Genomic DNA, 21,969 nt, shown 5'->3' with positions numbered 1-21,969 from the left:
ACCTGGATTCCCAGTATCAGGGGGGTTAGCAGATTTCCACATTGCAATTCCCGGTTCACATTTGGATTTTAGTAATTGCCTGCATTTCTAAGGAATAAAACCAGAATTGTTAGAATTCTGTCAGCCATTGTATCGGAGATGTTTGTAGCAAGTCATGCGAGCATCTCTATCAACTTCCCAAACCAGAGAAATAAATTAAGACAGATTTCCCTAAGCAAATGCAGCTGAAATAACTGAAGAAATCAGATCAACATTTGAGATACTGAAAGCCAAAGCTGTGAAATTGTGCAACTGTTACTTTGTCTGCACTGTTTAAAATAAGTTTATATTAAGAATAGTGGTAACTTTAAACACTTAAATGTCAGGCCTTTACATTCCACTGAAAATGTCCTTTGACTTTTTAGTCTATATTGCGATAAGAATTGGTGGGTGGGCAGCATTGAGGAAATACGTGTATATTTCAATAGAAAGAACCTATTGTAATTGACTTCCTTAGTATATTGTTTTTGAGCTTTGTTTTCCCACATAGGTTTCAGTCTACTGTACTGAGTTTCAGTGTTTATTTAGCATGAATTAGGACAACTTTACTGCAAATTAGATGCTTCGTAATTTAGGCTTGCAGATTTGAAACCGTAAAGCTCTGCTAGAAAAAATTACTGTGCTATAATGTGAGCTAGTGTGTGGCTTTGGATATGAAGCAATTTGCGCTTTTTTTTTTTTAAGTGTTGGAAATTGGGAAATGAAGCATCATCCTGCTACCATACATACTTGCAAATTTGTGTTCTGAAATCCTGGAGTAAATAACCAGTGTGTGATGTGGTAAAATAAGTATTTAATGGGTAAAATCAAGAAGCAAGAAAACCAATGTTGAAAAAAGGGAAGGATCTTCCTTCTATTTTGGGAATTCCCATCTCTTCCCAGCCAGTATACAGAATTTGTGCTCAATTAAACTTGTGCAGACCATAAATTTAAAAATGCCCTTGATACTTCTTTATTTGATACTTCTTTATCCAGGCAGGCTTCTCTGGTCCTTGCAGCCAGTTGGAAAAAGCGCCTCTGTCCTGTGGTGATGGTGACAGTTGGAGATGGAGATGCCAGGAGCTGCAGCACATTTGCTCTGTAGCCTCAGGTATTCCCCTCAACCCGTAGCATCCCTGACAGAGCGGGGCAGAGCTGTACCTCAGTGTCAAGGCTGTGGCAGGATTCGGGCTGTAGCAGGACTGCATCAAACACGGCCCTGGTACAGCGGGGTGGGAATGAAGCAGAGGTAAAGCCTGTGCCCTGTAGAGAAGGAGCTGTACGTGGGAAGAGGTGGAGATAAGAAACTCCTTTAATTAAAAAAAATAAAATAAAATAGGGAGTTAGTGGAGTCATGAGAGTGGGGTTTAGGGACCCTGGCCCTATGGGGGCCTCCCCTCACATCCATTTTGTTGCCCCTGTGCTGGCTCCAGCCGGGCCCCTGGGTGCCCCCTGCCCCTCAGGGTGGCTGTGGGGGGAGCAGGGCTGTGGCTGCGCCCCCCTTTGCTCCCCCACCCCCCATTTCCAGCATTTCCATCCCATTTTCATCTCTTTTAACCCCCCCGTGTGCCCCCTTTAACGCCCCCCTCAGCACTGTCCCCCCCTCGGGGCTTCCTCAGCAGCACCCCGGGTCTCAGCGCCCCTGGACCCCCGCGTAACCCCCCAGGGGCTGAACCCGGGGGTCCCTGAGGCGGCTCCGTGCCACAGCCCCCGGGGGGGGGATAGGGGGGGCGGCCCCTCCCCGCCCCATTGGCGCAGGGCGGCCGCAGCGCCCCCCCTCCCATCCCCCCCCGCCTCTGTGCGGTTCCTCACGTCCGCACCGCCCCCCGCCCCCGCCGGAGCGCAGGGCTCTGATTGCAGCTGACGGACAGCTGGCTCCGCCTATTAGCGCCCGCCGTCCCGCTGCTTAGGTCCAATAGGAGACGGGGGCGGGCCGCCGTCTCCTCAGAGCCGTCTTCTATTGGCGGAAAGCCACTGAGCGACGCGAGCACTACCGGCCGGCCCTCCTGTTGGTAGGCGGGCCCTCGCCGGGACCGTTTCTCCCAATCAACGGCCGCCATCGCCTTGTTGTTCGCCGTCCGCCCACTCTACGGGCTACTCCCTCTGCCTCTCAACCTCTTGGCGTCCAATCCGAACGAAGGCGGCGCCGGCCTCGACCAATCGGCGCGCCGAGGAGGCGGGCGGCAGGTGCTGGCCGCGGGGCGCTGCGCTCTGCTGCCGCCCCCCTTCCGCTCTGCCCCCGGCCCGGCCGCTGGGGCGCTGCGCGCACGGGGCCGCCGCCGCCGCCGAGGGGGGACCGCCCGCGGCTCAGGTACGGGGGCGGCCGCCGCTGCCTCGCCCCGCTCCGACCGGGCCCCGCCGCCTCCTCCTCCACCTCCTCCACCGCCTCCGTCCGCGGCTCCACCCCCGCGGCGCCCCCCTCGGGGGCTCCGGCCCGCGGCCTTCCCCTCACGGCGCCCCCCCCCCCCCCCCTTCCCGTCTCCACACCCCGGGGCCTGCCTCAGGCCGGGCCCCGGCGCTGCCTCAGGCTTCCGGACAGCGGCCTCCGCCTCCTCGGCGCCCCGGCCCCGCTCCGTCCCGGCCCCGCCGCCCGCTTTGTCTCGGGGCTCGGCGGAGGGGCCCTCCCGCCGCCATCTCGGGGCCGGGGGGCGCTGCCCGGAGCCCCGCGGCCGCCTCGGGCTCGGTGCTGAGCTCCCCGCTCCCCGCCGGGCCCCCGCAGCAGCGTACAAAAGGCCCGGCTGGAAGGAAAACCTGGCGGCTAGGATGCGCTATGGGCTTTTTTTTTTCCTTTTTTTTTTTTTTTTTTTTTTTTCCCCTTCCAGAGGTTGTCAAAGTCTAGTGTCAAAACCAGGCTTTCTCCCTCTATTCATATTTAAATAAACCTGACGTTTATTTATTTTTTTTTTTAAATAAATAAATCTGTCGGGTTTATACCCGGACGTCCTTCCCCTGCCCAGCAGTTCAGGCACAAACCCTGCAGCAATGAAAAAGTGAGGTGCCCGGTCCCCGAGGGACAGCGGTCTGCAGAAATTGTGTGGCCGCTCGCGCTTTGTCGACTTCCCCTGGCCTTCAGCTGCTCGGCTGCTTTATTAGTTATTATTTTTCTTATATTCTATAAGAAACGGGTGTAAGATGTATGAGGTTCTGTTCTTTTGTCGTGTACGTGGTGGAAGGGGAAAGCCTTCATCTTAAGGCTGGCTTCAGTTCTTGTTCTCCACAAGGGTTCATACAGCTGCGCAGGGTCGCGGTGTGTTGCAGAAAGACCGTTTTGGACTCATTTGCAGGGGCTAAACTTAAGAATTAGACCTAGTTTATGTACGTTTCTTTACTTTTTTATGAAAGCTGCTGCAGGGAACGGGTGCTGCTCAGGGCACAAACGCAGCAATGCAGAAACAGGCCTGGAGCACTGGGGTTTGGTGTGGGACCAGGTTGTCTTTGTGGGTGGTAGTGTAAATAGCTGGTATTGTTATATCGAGTCTGACCTTCCCTAAGTTAAGTTTCTTTTAACCAAAATGGAGTCGATTCTCAGGAACTCTGCTCATCTGAAGCCTATTAGTTTTTTTTCCCTTTTCACACCCAATAAGTCACTTCTTGTGGATGCTTCTGGTTTTGAGGTCTGTGCTTATTTCCTAGTGTTCTTCTGTCTACTGATCTGTTAGAACTCGTGTAATCGCTAGAAATCTTAAGACTAGAATTTAAAGCTTACAGTTACATTTCAGCAATTACAGAAAATAACTGTTGGAGTACGTAGGGGTAATTGCTTTTTGACAGTAAGTTCCCAGTTCTTAGCTTCCCCTGTAATAAATGGAAAAAATTGAGAGAGGCAGAGCGAGTCCTGCAGTGCCCAAAGGATTCTCTCTCATTAGCGGTAGGAGTTACTCCTATGCAAAGCGTAGGCAGGTGGATACACCTGGCTCTTTGTTGGGGAGCTGCTGTTCCTGCATGAGGCGCTGACCAAAACTTCCCCAGACAGGGAAATGCTGGCCAGCGCTCAGTAGCGTGTGATCCTTTCACCTCTTTTGCTCCCTTAAAGGAGATAATTCACTCCTCCGATCCAGGGAGAGCAGCAGATACACAATTTTACATGTAACAAGTTGGTTACATCAGGAAATCAGAGCACGCGGGCAGAAGAACAAAGTGCTCACACAGGTCTGCCAACTTTGACGTGAGGGTGATTGTGGTCTTTTATATTTAAGATCTCCCGTACATAAGAAGTTCATCAGCTTTTGATGAGAAGTTGCTAGCACAACGCGCTTTGAGGGAGAATCCCACTCGTTTCCTGCAGATAATGCTGGTTATTGGGCTCAAAGCTGCTCGGAGGCTTATTGAACGTGACTCTTGTTGGCACGGATCGTAGTGAAAACTATTTCCAGTGATGGCAATCGGCTCCTGTCCTTTAACAGATAAAGGAGAGGGATTTGTTTCCCAGATCTGCAGATGCTGGGCGTTTTAAGTCCTCAGATGCGTGGGCAACTTCTGAAAACTCTGAGCTGTTTTTGTACAACAGGACTCAAGAAATTTTATATGGGTTGGGAAAACCAGTTTGTCCAGCCCTGCTGGATAAGCACGTTGGCTCTCTGTTTCTTTGCACACTTATCAAGTTAGGTTGTTTTGGGGTTTTGGGGATGTCCAGCTGTGATACAAACAACACGTCGTCATTCAGCTGGCTGTAATTAACCTTCAAAGCTTGCATCTTGCGTCGACGGGAGCTCATACCTCAGAAATAATCGCACTGCCTTGCTGCAGGCTGAGACACCCACGCATCGGTTAACATGTTGTGCAAATCTCTTTGCAGTTATAAGAATTAAAAACTTTATTATATTTTAATTAATTCCTGGCAACGTAGAAAAACTGCATGCTGGTGTTTTTTTTTTTTTTTTTTTTTTTTACCCTTCCTGACTCACTTTTTAACGTTTTGTGCCGTTGAAAGGGATTTGCTGTGCCTGTTCCTGTCTGTCCCTTCATTGTCTGCCTGCGCTGTACGCAGCGTCGCTTGCAATATCGCATCTGCTAATTTCAAAGATGGATGACGGCTAAAGGTGTCACTGCAAGGGGGGGATTTGCTTAATATATGGGGATGCTACCAGGCTTCTCTGTGGCCGTTCGAGGCATTCGTTGAAATAATTTTGTTGTCTGTTGAAGCATCAGAAGATGGTTCGTCTCTTTGGTGCACCAGCAAACTGAAATCCCCGAGTACTGCAAAATATTGGCAGCAACCTTGTCGTACTTGGTGGTAGTAATGTCACGTTAACATCTGTATGAAATCATTGTGGGATGAGAGGCGTGCTTTTTTTTTCTCTTTCCAGTAGTTTTCAGTAAACTGGTCATTGCTTGGTGGTATTTTTCTTTCTTTTAGCCGGAGTATGTCCCATCTTGTCCCAACTTGCAGATAGAGTCACTTACACCATGGCTTAATTTTTAAGGTGCTTAATTTTATTTATGCTTTCATAGAGTAAATGATTTTGTTTTATACCCTAAGAAACTCCTCAGTTATGTTCTTATTGGATGGCTTGAATTGGCTTGCAGCTGGATTCTTTTTCTTTCTCCTTGCTGTTTCAAAAGGCTTGTGAGCAAGCCACGCTCCCCAATTTCTTGAAACGTAGAGGTTTGTTCTTGTGTTTCCTAAAGTTATTTGACAAAAATGCTGTATTTGGTGTGAGAATACACTGTTGGAAGTCAGTGGTGTGTTAAGATTGTTTCCCAACCAGTTGTGATGCTCCTTTAGAGTTTCTGATACGTATTTGGAGTAGGGTAGAAGATTTTGGTGGAGCTCTGTGGTTTTCTGTTGTTGCAGATAAGTTTATATGAAGTTTGCCACTTCAGTTCTGTGTCGGCAAAACAAGCAGAGCTTCTCGGGCTGGGCTGTGTGTGCGTTAAGATAGCTTCCAGAGGGAAGAACTGGGTAAAACAGAGCTGGGAGAGATTAAAATTACCTTGAAGCTCGTGTGAAATTACCTTGGTTTTCTACCAGGTTTTGCTTTAATTTAGGTTCTAAATTTTCACTCTTTTGAGTCACAATTTTGGTTAAAAATTATGAGATGGATGTGACATAAAATGCATACCTGCAGACGATTTCTTGTTTCTCCATCTCTCTGTGGAGATGATGATTCCAAGTTGCTTACAGGTGCAGCTGAGGACAGGATTTCTTCCTAAAGAGCAGTCTGGAGGTGTACGAGGTACGAGATGCTTCCTGGTCCTGCTCTTCCCCCTGCTGGCTTTTGCTCTTGCTCAGCCTCTTCCTGAGCAAATGATTTTCTGGTGGTGCAGCTGCTCTTAAGCCTGGAATCTGGGTCAGTGTGTCACGCCCACCCTGTGCAGGACCTATAAGCACCTTGTGCAAAAGAAACAAAAAAAAGGCAACCAAGATTTTGAGTTCGTATTGGCAAAATATCCAAAAGCAGTGAGAGCGTTCAATGATCTAACCAGCTAATTTGTCGAAATTCAGTCTCAAAAAAAATCTGAGGCAACGCAGAGAAGAAATTGAGCAAGTTGCTGAGAACGTTGCTGCGGGCTTGGAGTTCTGGCAGGTTTGTGGCCAGAAGGCTGTCAGGAATTAGTCCTCATTAAGGTATTAGTGTGATACAGGAGCTACCCTGCTTACGAAGTGATGCAGCAAAGTCCTTGGATACACATGCTCCTTCTGATAGTAGCCTGCGGGTTACTTCACAAGATTTTAAGGTTTGCAGCGCTGCTGCCTCGGATCTGAGTGCTGTGGGTTGAGACTGTGACTCCTTGTTCCAAGTGACCAGGAGTATGCACAGAAGAGGTGCTTGTTATCCTCGATTGCTCCTGGTCTGGGAAGAAGGCGCTGCTTTCAGTGGGGTGCTGGTTTGAAATGCTGAGCCGTGTGGTGCTCTGATGTTAAACCTGAAGTTAAAAGTCTCAAAGTTAACCTGAAGTAGTGTTGAGTGACAGCAGGGCTGCTGGGGCCAGTGTTGACGTATGCCCGTGGAAGTGGTGCCGGCCAGGCAGCAGCTTTTAAACGTGGGAATCCCAGAAGGCAAAACGTATTTGGGTCTTATTTTTGGAGGAGAATTAATTCAGCCCATTTGAACTCAAAGGCGTTCCTCCAGTGTCCCAGTAATTGCAGTGAGGCTGAACCTTAAAAAGACCAATCGGGATGATTTTATGTACGTAATAGCCTTGCACTAAAGACAATAAAGGTAGAAAAGGGCAGTAAAGATAACTGTTGTGCCAGGCATATAGCTGGAATTTATAAGATCCTTGGTTCTAGGTTCTGTGTCAGTGATGGCATGCTAAGCCTGGTGGGTTTTGTCTCTGTCCTTTTAGTGCCTATTTTTTTTTAAACACATTCATTTTTAGTTTATCTTGCCATTCAGAAAGGCAGTGAATGTGAGGAGGAGAGGCAGTTGTGTAATGATTCCGAATTCAGTCAGAAAAAAGCATCACAGGAGGCTGTTGACTGCATTGACTCAGGCAGTAATTGTTTTCATTTCTAACAAATTTATTGCTCTTAACTCTAAACACGTTTTCTGCTTTCAAATGCCGTCTGTGACTTTAAATAATTCTGCTGCAGTTTGAAGAAATGTATGAGCAACTGTACGCTTACAGCTAAGAAGATGTTTTAAGGGAAAATTCTATTTTACTCTAATGAGCTGCATATGCTGCTCGATTTCAAGCAGAGGAGAATTGGGAATTCCGGGGAAGGCTTGTGGGGTGTCACAACGGATGCTCCCATTTGTCACAATCCGAGAACTCCGTGCTCGGCCCGTGGGTGCTTGCTGTGCCTGCGTGGGCACGCCGCCCGTGCGCTTCATCCCTCTGTGACTTTGCTTAGCCACTTCGGAGGATGTACAAAGCTCACAGCACTTCGAGGTTAAAAAGGTAACGAGCTGAGTATAGGGACGAGTTTTTGGAAAAGGCCTCTTGGTTTTAAATTCTTGCTGTAGTCCTCCAGGAGATCGGCCCTTTCAAAGTGGGCTGAGCAGCAGCAGGAGCTGCAAACTTGCGAATCCACGCGAAATGCTGTAACCTGATTCTGGGCAGCAGAGGGGGGAGCAGCGATCGGTGTTGCAGATGCTTGTTGGAACCCTTCCGGACGCTCGGGATTCATAATCGCCTCTTTATGTGCAGCGGGGATGGTTTGCAACTCTTTATCTTTTGTTCTGCTGAGAAACTTCCATAGTCCTGATCCGCGAGAAGCTGGCTGTAAATCTGAGCGCAGCTGTCGTGCTGAGAAAGGAAGTCGATAGAAACAGAAGAATCTGCCCTCTGAGTTCCAGCCTAATTCATCAAAAAGAAAAGTCATTTCAAATAAACACATGAGGTTTCCATTAACGTTTGCACTCAGTGCTCAGCAGTCAAATAACGAGTTAAAAATAATCTTATTCTTGAGTAGGTTTCCCACCTTTTGTGTGTGAAATGCCTCTGAAACATTGAGTCACAAGAAGCTGATGCAGGCACACTTTAAATCTGTCTTGTTGTATTTTTGTTTGTTTTTATTTTGTATTTTTTACAGCATTTTCAGTTGAAGATCAGTGTAAGGGAAAAAAAAAAAGTCTGAACTTATTTTCATTTTAGGTTTGCCAGGGACCTGAGGTCGATGGGGCAGAATTCAGGGCAGAGGCTTTCCCCTGCTCTGAAGAGAAGAGGCTGCTTACACGTGCTCACAGCTCTGGTGCCTCCGTGAGCACCTAGCAGAGCACGGAGGGAGGTAAAAACCTGCAAAGCTGTGAATCCCCGTCCCTCCTGGTGCTGGGTGATGGCTCTGTGAGACGGGCTGGTTTTGCTGAGCACTGTGTGCTTTACTGCAGGCGAGGGAGGCTGCTCTGCACCGCCCACGCTTCATTTGCTGTTGCACTCCTCCTAATCAGTGCCTGCCTGCCTCGCCTGAGAAGGGGCATGAAACCACCCCATGGGCAGTTGAACTGAGGGTAGTGAGGTGTAGACACAAGTTTTACGTCCCTTTTACAGGTTTTTACTTTTCCGAGCACTGACAGAAGTAGTTCTTTTAACATTTCTTGTTCTTGTGGGGAAGGCAACGATCTCATAGCAAAGTGGTCTCCCTCGAGAGCCTCGCCCTGGGCACAGCAGTGAGCACAGGCAGGGCAGCGTGAGCTGAGGGTGGATTTCCAGCCTGTTGAACACTCGGCAGCAGTTTCCAGAGTGCACAGCAGCACGTTCCCAGCAGCTTTCTTTGCAGTGATGAGGAAGTTAAGCCTGTCGTGGTGCTGGTGGTAAATACATACAGGCACCGGGGAGTTCTCGGTATGCTGTCCAGCCTGCCTTATGCTGAGAAATCTGGAGCGAGTCGGGTCTGTCTTTTTGTTGGCAGTACATTGGAAGGACAGGGGAGGCTTAATAGGTCCATTTGGATCAATGGATGCGAGTTTTCAAGGGAGATTGTCAAGTGAGGAAACCAGAAGGTTTAACAATTTAGGTGTTGAAACAAGATTAGAGAATTCGTTACCATTGATACTCAGGTTCCTGTTGTTCCACAGTGCTGCCAAGCTTTGACTCTGTTCTGATAGATCCAAAGGGCTGTAATGATCTCTTCATTAGATCTTTTTTTTTTTTTTTCTTTTCCCCCTTTTCAGTATTGGAGATCTGTATTTCCCTGCCTTGCTTTGGATTACGTTGTCCTTAAACGGTCTCCTGCGAGGGTGTATAATTCACTGTCCTTGCATAGTGTAATGAGCTGTAGAACTTAATTTTCTTAACTGCTAACAGCAGTTTTACTGGTATTACAAGTGCAGTGATGTTTGTTGCATTGATTAGATTAAGAGTTAGTAGGTTCAGTGTTCTGTAGTAAAAGGGCAGTCCGACTGAAGAGCACCAGTAACCCGCGATGCATTTTAAGGCACGTACAAACTCCAGTTTGTGTGGGTGATAAACTCATCTGTCTGGGGAAGAGAGGAGAGCTTGCTACGAGCGTGCCTTCTAGAAAAGTTTTATCTACTGAGTCTTTTCCTATAACTGTTTCGGATGTTTGAAATGCTCTTTCTGTCTCGTGGCAAGGCTGTGGTTTGATGAGATGGTGGCTTTGTATTGTTGCCATAGGAGTCCTGTGCTGGTAACTACAGCCGTGGTTTAGAGCACAGCCATGTAACCGGCGTCAGCTCCCTGATCGCTTCGCTCTGTGGCACCACAGTAATCCTGTTTGGCACAGGAGAGGAACAAATGGCCGTGGATGGGAGCTCAGTAGCTATCCAAGTTGGTACTGCTGTGAAATTTCCTCTTGCTTCAAACCAAGGCCAGGCGCTTTGTTTATTCTGCGAAATGTTGATGGCTGTAGTCTGTTTCCTACAGCAGGGTGCGATGCTGCTGCCAGAGCGTGTGCCCACCGCGAGCGCAAGTGGGTCAGCGTGCGTGTTTTCTGCTCCCTGCTGGTACCAGGCTGCTGAGTGCCCTTGGGAGGATATTTTGTATATTCAAAAGATGCCTGTTCAGCCTCTTCTACCACAACACAAGTGAAATCTTGTGGAGTTGCTGTGGATGGTATGAATTTTCTTCCAACAAACTTATTTTTGCTACCCGTGGCTTCCATGCGATAATTTTCCCTACAAGATTTGAATCCATGCCTTCTGCTTTTATGCTACAAGCGTGTATTCCAGAGGGTCTTTTCCTTCATCTTTTTGAATTTTGCTTGTTGGGCTTCACTGCCTTTGACAAAAAGCCAGTAGGAGGCTTCATGGGGTTGATGATGCAAAAGTGCACCTTTGGAAAGACAGCCGGTTGTTCCAAAGTATTTTTGTCAATTGTATGCAGTAATGTGCACGGCAGCAGGGCATGACGTGGGCAGAAGTTTTACTTTTAAGCAGAAACCTCATGCCTTCTTTAAAGGGTTCTGAAGAGGATGGTTTGCTTCACAAGATTAAAGATGGTCTTTTGGTGCTGCTGTATAAACAAAGCGAGTCTTATGTCACAAATCTGCTGTTTTCTACTGCTGAGATCTGGATTGATAACGGGTAGTTTGTAGCACTAGCAGAACTGGCTTGTTTTATGCTGGCAGAAGCGTGCCCTGGGTACGTGTGCGGTATTTGGCTCCAGCGCTGAGACAGATTCGTTTCCACTAATAGTCTCTACCTGTAGTCAAAGTTACCCCCTGACTCAAAAGCCTGAGGAGGATGAGTTGGCATTATTCCACTCCTCAAAGATCAATAGTGCCCGAGCCGTGGGGAACTGCTTGAAAAGTCCCCAAGCCTTTCACTGAAAGACAGGTTTCTGGGTTCTGGAAGTCCTTTAGTAAGCACAAGTCGTTGATCTCAGCTGGGTTTCATAGGCTTTTTCTGTGCTATACAGAGCTTTCAATCAACAGGTGTAGGATTTCAGTCACAAAAGTGTCTTAGTTCACATCAGTTTTAGAGGTTAAAGTCCCACGTAAAAGTCATTGAAATTAAAAACTCAGCTCTTTGTGTCCACTGCAATCATTTCTGGAGACAAGTAGTAGTGTTTCCTTGCCACCACTGCAAATTAGAAGGTATTTCATAATATTTCACGTTGGTACTCACTCTTACAAAGAAACAGAGTGCACCCAGCTGAGAAAAATACCTTAATTCTTCTTTTCATGAACTAATAGGGGGCTCAGACTCTTTCTGCAAAATTGTCCTTTTCAGTATTATTAGTGAAGAGAGAAGGGGTTGTTCGCATTGTCACCATCCACTCTGCTGTACAGCAGAGCCTTGAATGCAAAATGGCTTTAGTGTTCCCAAAACAGTTGGATTCTGCTGTGAAATCTTTCTCAGCGAGCTTATTACAGCAGCGTTGTATCGAGGTGGCCTCCTTCGATCACGTAAGGCAGCAACACCGCATGGCTCCCCTCAGCAGCCTTCAGGATCTTCCATGGCCCCTTGTGGGGCTGGGAGCTGAGGGGTTAACAGGGAATGCTGCTGCTATTTATCCAAACTGCTGCAGTGCTGCTATTGCAAAGGAATTAAGAGAGAAATCCTCTTCTCCCAAAGCTTGCCCTGGGTACCAAGCTCCTCAGGGCTGCTGAGGCGGAGGGGATGTGGCTGGAGCTGGTTCTCCGTTCACCTGAGCTCTGCGGCTAGTTTTTGTTGTAATGGCGTGCTTAATTTAGTCAGGTGAATGTATATTGCAGCCAGTGTTATCTAGGAAACACTGAGATGTTCCTTAGGATAAAGAGATGGGGTTAAACATGGGAAAATCCAGTGTGTTTTACCAGCTCTGTGCTGCAGAGCTGCGAAGTACCCTTCTTGTGCTGAGGTGAGCTCTTGTGCTGAGGCGAGTAAAACCTTTAATTAATTGGTCAAATTGTGGAAGTAATTTAGGATTCCAGCCCCACCCCACCCCCTGCCTTGTCTGAGGATTTCTGTGGGCTATTCTCCCAGTTCATTGAGTAAAAATTGAAGTTGCCTAGGGGCATCTTCGTGAGAAGATGGGATAGAACTACTTTTTTGGTGTCTTTCCTTTCCTAGTTGTGGACAAAACTGCAAATACTGGGAAGGCCTCCCTGGAGCAGATGGTGCTGGCATGGCTTCTCCTCAGGAAGGAGTTCGGGTTTCTCTCTCTCAGGGCCAGATACGCCAGAGCAGCCTGCATGCAGAGCGGCACTGCGCTCCTGCTGCGCGGCCCTGTGGCATTTCTGGTCCTGCTTTAAAAATAGCAGAAGTGTCCTCAATGTGATTGCGTTTGAACAGGAGTTTGGGGATGGTTTCTCTGTGTCCCCCACTTCTCTGATACTGGCTTTTCTTCTGCTTCAGACTCTTCAACCGGGCCAGCCCCCGCCATTTGCTGGCGGAGAGCAGCGCCCTGAGCCAGGCCCTGCTCAGCTCCAGGGGCAGGAGGTGCTCTTTGCTATCTTCATGCTTCTGGAAAACACTTCTATAGGTATAGATCCGATGTTTCTTATCTTCAAGTCCTGACCCTGAAACACAGGAAAGGCTTTTCTGCAAGGCTGTCAGAAATCTCTTCAGGCGGGGTCACCCTGCAGGCGGAGGGGCCGGCACAGGGCCGTTTGTCAGCCGGCAGGGGTTTCTGTCAGAAACGCAGTCATTGTGGGAATCTGTGAGGTGCTGAGCTAAGGGACTGGGTCCACAGCTTTTTACGAGGCTGATTTTGCTCAGGGATGCTATGGGATGCTCGAATTTACAGAGTCTGTTCACCGCGGATGCAGGAGAGCCTCGGCTCCTTCTAGGCCTGGGATTACTTGGAGGGCTGTGCTGGGGAGGGGTGCGGGCTGGCAGACCGCTCTTCTGAAACAAATCTGATGCAAAAGTTACTCTGAAAATATTCTGAAATTACAAGTCAAAACTGCTCATTTCCCTTTGAAAGGAAAAGTGTTTAACCCAGTTAGAATTGGAAAGGAAAACTTGATGCTTCGGGACCCCATCTCTGCGGGACGTTTCCTCAGTTGCTGGTCTCTGGAGAAGGAGCTCTGTGCCACGCACACTGATTAAAACCATGATAGAGCAGCCTGGCTCTCTTTCTTCTTTCCCTAACTTGACGAGTACTTTTAGTAGCATTTGGAATACTTTCTCGCTAGGTCAAAATCAATTTAAATCCCAACACACTAGTGATTTTGAAGCCATAGCATTGCTGCGCTTTGTGTTATTCCCTGAAAGCCCCGTGGTGCCCTCTGGTGACGCCGTGGTGCTTTCCTGACATGGAGGAAGGGCCCGTGGCTGTGTTGGCGACTGAAATGCCGTTAAAACGTTTTGTTTGCCTTATGAGTTTCTAAAGTAGCCTTAAAAGGTTTGTTTTCAAAATTGGGATTGCATCCCGAAATTGTTTTGGATTTTTTTTCCCCCTCTGAATTTTGAAGTATTGAGAGGCGCTTTGAACATCTAGATATTTTAATGAATAGTCTGTCTCTCAGTTTTGTCTGTGTAAATATCAAATACAATCAAAGTGTAGGGAAATTACATTAAAAAACAAAACAAAACAAAACAAGACAACTTTTAAAATTTTTATGTTGCAGCACCAAGAAAAAAAAAAGAAGAAATACATTGCTAATACATTGGTCAAAGCTGTTCTATATTTAGTTTAAAAAAAAAAAAAAAGGAAAAAGCATTCTGATGGGGAACTGCGAGAGGCAGCCAGTTCCATGCATGCACTGCATAGATGCTGAAGATACTGAGAAGTTTGTTCTTGACTGCCCCTTGGGGAGACACGATTTCATACGATGAGTGGAGGGGCCCGATGTCAAGTCTACGTGCTATATTTAGGCCATATTTGAACTCTGAAGTGACACTGGTATTCCTAACATCGTTGTTTCCTCTGGCCTGCTCAAGTGTAGATTTGGTTACACGATGATAAATATGCTCACGTTAGTGTGACATTCTCCTATATGGAAATAAGAATTCACCACAGTGATTTCAACCATTTCAGAAGTGAGTTCTGTCACTTGTTACAGCTTCTGATGTCTCTTCACAGAAAAACAGTGGAGAAGTGCCTAGAACACCTTGTGCAGTTCCTTGATGCTTCAGTCTTCTTAGGGCCCTGCTATCAAATAAACTAATTGGATTTTTGGTCAGAAACCCTTCATAAGTAGAGGATGCTACCTATAAATGCTTTCTTGGGTGTGGGGAGAGAGAAATGAAAAATATGTTGTTGCCTTTCTATACTTTACTAAAGCACATAGAAAGAACATAAAAAAATAACTATTTTTTATGCCTTTCTTCTTTTTCTCCCTTTTGTTTTTGCTATTCAGGTGCTGCCACCCTGCTGGAAATATGGGGTCTGAAAACCCAAGTCCGCAGAACCCTGGCTGTAAGATCATGACCTTTCGTCCCACCCTCGAGGAGTTTCGGGACTTCGGGAAGTACGTTGCTTACATTGAATCGCAAGGAGCTCACCGAGCAGGGCTTGCCAAGGTCAGTTCGCCTAGCTCCAGTGGCTGAGAGCTTTCTGAAGGCTACCTGCCTGAGATTCTTTTATGTGAGGTGCCTGTGCACTCACAAGTAGTTTTTGTTCATGTGGTCAAGTGGAGGACGTTTTTGAAAATTGTACTTGCAATCTCTTTGTTTTGATTTACAGAGGGAAAAGGCGAAGGAGTTACAAGCCTTTCATAAGAGTGAGAGAAGTGTTTATTTAAAGAATGTCTTCCCTCAATCCTGAACTAGAAAGCAAGAATATTCCCCTCCCTTACAGAGATGGGTTAAGGGTATTGCCAAAATAGAGAAATATGGAGGTTTTCAGCTCCCCCAGATCATTGGGTGAAGGATCAAGCTTTTCAAGTCTACCTAGGTTTGGATGAGGACAAGGTTCCTAAGTCATATTTATATGAACGGATGCAGACTTCTTGCTCTTACCTTTTTTATGTTCTGAGCTAACTTGAATCTATACTTGTAAATGTGCTGTGTATGTGTGTGTGAGTCCCATCGGTATCCAAAAGCCTTTTTGATCTTCTGGAAATAGTTCTCTGGCCAGCTCTGAAACCTTTTTCTGCCTCTTATTCACATTCATGCCTTTACGCTGAAACCAATGAAACATTACGAGAACTCTTCTGTGACACTTTTAAATTCCAGTACTTTAAATGCAACTGCTTGGAAGAAAAAGAGAACGGATTCGGACTGTTTCTGTGGAAGTGTCATGTTACTCCATAGGCTGAGAGAGCATTTGTTCTGACAAGGTAGTTGTTAAACGTGGTATTTAGCAGAACTTAATAAAGCACAGCAGAGAAGTAAAGCTGTTGGGCATGAAATAATAGTTATTTCTTCTAAAACAGGTCAATTACTGTTTTTATTACAGTTCTAAGTAGAACAGAGTATTGATAAAAAGCTCTCTGTGTAATGTTTCCTTGTCCACTCAAGTGTACTAGCAATTATGTTCTGTGAGTCCGCTAGGGTAGATTATTTTAATAAAGGTTGTTGGTGAATTCCAGATGTTCTAAAGAAATTACTCTACCCGTAGGACTAAATCTCAGCATTTCAAGTTAATTTTTGTGCCTCCACTGCAACTGCAGTTCAGAACTGTTTAGTGGAAGCAGAGCTCATCATTTCCTAAAGGAACCATGCCCACAAAAATCAATAACTTGTCTTCACGTTCCCATAACTTTTTTTGGTAAATCCTTACACCAAATTAGATTGTAGATTTTTTTATTGTTATTTTTTTCATTCCACATGCCCGCTGAATGTTCTACTGATTGTTCTCTGATCTTGAGCCTAGAATTATTGGCAGCTCTGCTCTTTAAAATTACAGCTTTTTCTTCCAGATTCAGCACTGCTTTGCAGCAGTGTTTTTTCCTGGATGTGTTTTCCCCAGTTTTCTTTTGTTCTTCTCTACCCTTTACCCCTGATGTTGGGCCCATGATGTGTCCCCTATAATACAGAAATACCAACAGGAATAATGCAACAGGATTGTGACCCTTCCTAGTTTAAAAATAAACAAACAAACCAGCAACCCTTCAGTGAGTGAACTTCTAGGTGGAACAGTGATGTAGACTACTATAAAAGGTTACGGAGTTGTAGAGTTGCAGCATATTAAAGAAGCTGCTTGAGCCTTGATGCAGCTTCATGGAATGGCAGGTGAGAGAGGAATGCTGCTCTGGAGGGAAAGCACGTGCAGTCCTTTTGGCATGCAGTGTATTTCCTTGAAGTAGTTGTGGATCTTTTCGTCATTCACTGGCCATCTCCTGTGACCCCGTACTTATGGCAGTGCTGGCAGGCAGGCTGTGGGCCCTCTAAACATGTCAGCTAGTACTGTACTTCAGCAGTTGCAGAACAGGTGTCTTGTCATATGTGCTCGTTATTTGAGATGCTGCTGTTATCTGATAACATGCAGCAGCAGGGTGAAATACCTTCCATTTAACTTGTTTTCCGTAGTAAAAATTGTGTTTGCCTGTTGTGAACTTGATTTTTTTTTCCCCTCTTACAGGTGATTCCTCCAAAGGAATGGAAGCCACGAAAAACCTATGATGACATAGATGACATGGTTATCCCAGCTCCCATTCAGCAGGTGGTTACGGGCCAGTCGGGGTTATTCACCCAGTATAACATACAGAAGAAACCAATGACTGTGGGAGAGTACCGGCGTCTGGCTAATAGTGAGAAGTATGTTAGTGTTAAGTATGCTCACTTTGTGAATGGGGGAGTAGTGCAGAAAGCCTGGAAACTAACTGAAAAGAAAATGTCGTCAGCCTTGTTAAATAGGAAGCATTTTGGAGGAAACAAATTTTTCTTGATGGTTGACAGCCAGAATCTCAAACAAGTCATAACTTGATGTGTTTGGTTTATCTTTGATCTTTTTCTGGGGGTTGGTGAAGAATGATTCTTTGAAATTTAAACAGAAACAGAAATTTAAACAGTATTTGGCTAAGAATCTGCCTGAAAAGAATGGCTCCGAGAAGAGCTCTTGGTCTGTTAATGGATGTCCTGGGCAATGTGTTCCATTGCTCAGGTACAGATATGAGTATATTTGAGTGCCTGAGCTAATATTAATAGCATGAGTGTTGTCTGAACATGGGAACATTGGGAACACTTCAGTTTGCTGGGACAAGCTAACTGATACAAGCTGCAGTTGCATTGTTTTTCCAGAGCTCTGGACTACCATGAGTTTTAACTCAGGCATTACTGATGTCATGCAATCATGAAATTTGCTAACACAGCCTGTACAAGCACCTTGCCTGTGTTCAGCAAACTGTGATAACTTCACCTCATGCACCATTAGGATGAGGATCTGATGCTTCACTTAAATGCTCATCCTGTTTGTCCGTACGCATGAAGAGGTTTTGAAGAAAGATTTAAAAGGCAGTAAACAACATGACTCTGAGTAGAATTAAAAGTGAGATGCATCTTCAGTAACCTCCTGAGTCTGCCTACTTTCAATATTAGCTTATTTTTACAGCCACTAGGAAATGAAGAGAGAAGAAAAGTTTACTAGTGTAAGTTGCAGGACTGGAAACACAAAGACCTGAGTTCTGTGCTCGGCTATGTCCATGCATTATGACATGACCTTAGTTCACCTTATGTTTTTCTTTGCTCTTCCCTCACCCCTTGCTGAATTTAATGCTTTTACGATATAATAACATAGATAATTTTCCTGTAATGTGTACATTGGTTTGAGATAATTAGATGGAAGATGTTATAAAAACATGCTCCACATTCAGTTTACTGCGTGCTGTATAGAATCTGCTTCCCAAACTATAGCCTAGCCTTTTTGTAATGTTAACTGGTGGGAAAGGCAATTCCAACTCAGCATCTCACAGTGCTGAGACATGCACTCTTCTTGGCAGTCATTTTATGTCTGTGGTGAGTCTTCCTTGGGACTTGTTGCATCCTTACCCCTTCTGTGTTCTTATCAGGTATTGTACTCCACGCCATCAAGATTTTGAAGACTTGGAGCGCAAGTACTGGAAGAATCTCACATTTGTCTCACCAATTTATGGGGCTGATATCAGCGGCTCACTATATGACGCAGTAAGTAAAAGGCTCCTTGTTATTTTTTAATGTGTTCACGGACTTTCCTTTATTGCTCTTAACTTATTAAGGAACAGTAATTTAGAATTTGCTTGATTTACCAACTTAATAAAAAAAAAAAAAAGTAAACAACGTCTTTATTTTTCTCTCATTAGGAAATTGTGACTGAACAATGTCCCTAGAGATTCTGGATAAAAGAGGCAGTGAAGCCTGTGAAAGCTTAGTTTTACTAGAAAAATGAGGGAAAATGGGATTTGAAAGAGTTCTTAGGAAACATATGGCAGAAAACTGTATAAAGTGTGTATAAAAGGTTAAACAAAACTGGACTGGTGATAATGATCAGGGTTTAATGATATTTCCAAATTTATATGGTGGCATGTAGGTAAATTAAAGGTATTCTGCTGGTCCTAATCTCTTTCATGGTAGTTTATTTAAAGAGAGGAAAAAAATAGGGATTTCACCTGTACCTTAGAGAGCTGGAAAAGCAGTATTTCAAGGACTTGGGCCCTTTATCAGATACACTCTTTGTTATCCCTTGTTGAAGTTTTTTGGTAATTGATACAATTAAACTCTTTACATTTGTATTTTTTCTCCGTAGACAGTTACATTAGGACATAACACGTGTGCTAATTTATGTTACAATTCAAACTGTTTTGGCTTTTCCTTGGTGAAATTACATCCTCTGCTTAAAGTACTCGTGATGTGATTCCTTCTACTGTAAATTATAAAGGTTGCTTATTTTCTTACTGTGTTTAGGCAGCTAATTTAAAGCTGTGCCCCTCGTCTGTAGTTTTCTTTTGAGTAAAAAGTTGCCTAATTTTTGGAGTGTTGTGTGATTGGCCACAGTATAAACTGTGTGTTGGTGTTAAAGTGTCTTTTTCTTATCAATGTAATAAGGAATTAATTGGAATAAACATAGATTTCCGAGGTTTTCACAGCCATGGACATCAGAGTTACCCAGTATTCTGTGCTCTGTTGGGAGTAGCACTTTCTTGTCCAAGTGCAAGCTTTAGGAGAAGTAGTTTCTGCACATAGCAAATGTAAGTTTTTTCATTCAGTTAAGCTAAAATTCCTCTAAGCAGAAATTAAATAATTGGATTACTAGGTACATCTAAAGAGCACTTCCTGTTGACCAATTACAGATACTGCTGCAAGCATAGAGGTATCAGAGTAATGAAAATAATTCTCTGCCCTACTTTTCCTGTCACTTTTCAGCTGCTTCCTTTCTTCAGCCCCTTCTTCTCTCCTCATATTTTTCTTTTTTTTTTTTTTTTCTCTTTGAAATTGATTTAGAAAGTTTCAAGATTGAACAGCTTGAGTTTCACTGTCTAGCCATTACTCCACCGAAAGGATGAAGCTGGGGTGTGCTTGCATACCTGTCAGTTACTTGCCTGCACGTTAAGTATGATGAAGAAAGGGGTGTAAAGGAGACTGTTAGTTTCCTTTTGGAGATAGTAACATTCTTTCAGCAATCTGAAGGTTAAAGATTTTTATCAATTCATTTGGCTTTTATATTTCATGTTGAAGTAGAGAAAACACAGCTACCAGTTTTAGAACACTTCCTATTACTGCTTTTTCTGTTTAAATATTGATAATAACAAAGCTGTCTTCCCTATTCTTTATGTGAAGCACTGAGCTGATGTAGAGTCCTCTGCCACTTTGGCTGCGTTTCAGCCTAGTGTTTCTCATCATCTGATACATGTTCACCAGGTGAAGAGCATCTGGATGGAATATCACTGAGAGAAGTGGTTTTTACCTTTAGTTTATCTTGAGCTTATTAGTAGATCGGTTACTTAATAGTAGAGTATCAGGGAGTACAAGTGCCTCTTCAGAGAACACATTTAGCTAGTAATCAGTCCCTTTGCCACAAAGTAATGGTAATGCATCCTTTTCATGGTCATTGATGAACGTTAAAAGTAAGCTTTCTGGCAGCAGGTGGAAATAAATTAATGCAAATACAGGAACCCTCCCGGACAACACTAGGATATCCACATTTTAAGGTTCTGAAAAGAAGCTGTGGACTATTGTGGTTCTACAGCAAGTCCTGATATGTACCAGTAAAAAATATTTCTTTTGAATTATAGGATGTGGAAGAATGGAATATTGGCAATCTGAACACCCTCCTAGACATGGTGGAACACGAGTGTGGTATTATTATAGAAGGTGTAAACACTCCGTACCTCTACTTTGGGATGTGGAAGACAACGTTTGCTTGGCATACAGAGGACATGGATCTCTACAGTATCAACTACTTGCATTTTGGGGAGCCAAAATCCTGGTAAGTGGCAGAGTACTGATAGATGCTGACTGTGTACCTTTGCTCTGTACTTGAAGAAAGGGATTTTGCAGTGATCTCTAAGGCTACCCGATTCCGTAAGGCCTACCTAATCTCTTTTTTTTTTTTTCTTTTTTTTTTTCCCCTCTCCTACTCTACATTTGAAAGCAATTTTATTTTCTTAATTGCTAACTTGGTTGGAGGCCTAATTCCTAACTTTGTAGAAAAGTAGTAGAATTAGAGACACTTGCTGATTAAAACAAATTTCAACATTTGGGGCTTTTTGAAAACTAATGCACACGAGCAAATGATGATAGGAACATATAGGTGCTTCAGACTCACTTTAATAGTGGAAGGCTGTTCTTGCACTGTGTTGTTGGCAGGGGACATCTGTTACCTTAAAATTTCCATTGTTTAGATATATAAATATACTTCCAATTCCAGGGACAAGGTAGGTCCATGTGCTCCTTTTTCAGGGTCAGTTCTTGGAATAACAATAAGTATTTTTCAACACTGTTCATGCATAGACAGGTTGGAAATAATTTTAAACAAAAGTAATCAATAGATGAGGATGAAATTAAGAAGCTAGGAGATCTGGAATAAGTTGACAAGAACCAATATTCTTTTTTCTCAAGCCTCCCATTTAAAAGTATAACCAGAGAGACTTAGCAACCCAGAAGAGCTCTGCTGAAGATCTTGATGTGACTAATAAATATTGACATTTGCGTGCAAATTAGAGCTTAAATGTCACTGTGAAACTGCTGTCATTGTGCCCTGGCACTGGCAGACAAGATCCTCCCATCTCTCTGCAATATGAGTCCCCGGTGACACCACATATCTCCAGGCTGTTAGTGCCTGCAGGCACATAAAAGCTACCAACAGCAGAGATGCTATGATGAATGGAGATAGTGTTCTTCCACAGGCTTGAAAAGGGGTGGAAGGAGGGGCTGGATCTGTAACATTCAGCTATAGTCTTAATGTGAACATTTTAAATCTTTCCAACATGTCAGGAAATTTGTTGCCACAGCGTTTGTGATTCTTAGTCTCCCTCGTTCGATGTGATTTTGCAGAATCGTTTATGATGCCTCTGTTAAACAAGTTTGATCTCAAGAAACATCTCTCAGGATTATGAATGAAACGTGACATGCTTTCATTTTAGATACTGTCAAATTTTTAAATTCATCTTTAGAAGCAGTTCATTCAAAATTGTTTTTATTAGGCCCTCATCTCCAGTAGGTGGTGCCACCAGCACACAAGACCCACTTACTCTCCTTTGCACAGGCGTGGCAGTGACCATCAGCAAAGTCCCCTCTTCAGCGTGGCGGTGTCAGCACACAC

General features: G+C 44.7%; 1 protein-coding gene across 3 annotated transcripts in view; it reads left to right on the top strand.

Annotated features, from left to right (window-relative positions):
• Positions 1-2,292: 2,292 nt before the first annotated feature.
• KDM4B (lysine demethylase 4B) overlaps positions 2,293-21,969 on the top strand; it is an 89,215-nt gene continuing 69,538 nt past the window's right edge. For all 3 annotated transcript variants that reach the window (XM_032203570.1, XM_032203569.1, XM_032203568.1), the window contains exons 1-5: positions 2,293-2,329; positions 14,651-14,813; positions 16,816-16,991; positions 18,242-18,356; positions 20,441-20,634. In XM_032203570.1, the coding sequence (XP_032059461.1) occupies positions 14,673-14,813; positions 16,816-16,991; positions 18,242-18,356; positions 20,441-20,634 (626 nt within the window). In that variant the 5' untranslated portion in view covers positions 2,293-2,329; positions 14,651-14,672. The remainder of the gene's footprint in view (positions 2,330-14,650; positions 14,814-16,815; positions 16,992-18,241; positions 18,357-20,440; positions 20,635-21,969) is intronic.

Source organism: Aythya fuligula, chromosome 26, assembly GCF_009819795.1.
Source record: "Aythya fuligula isolate bAytFul2 chromosome 26, bAytFul2.pri, whole genome shotgun sequence".
Taxonomy (NCBI): Eukaryota; Metazoa; Chordata; class Aves; order Anseriformes; family Anatidae; genus Aythya; species Aythya fuligula.
Note: the sequence above shows the minus strand (reverse complement) of the source record. Positions and strands in the feature narration are given on the sequence as shown.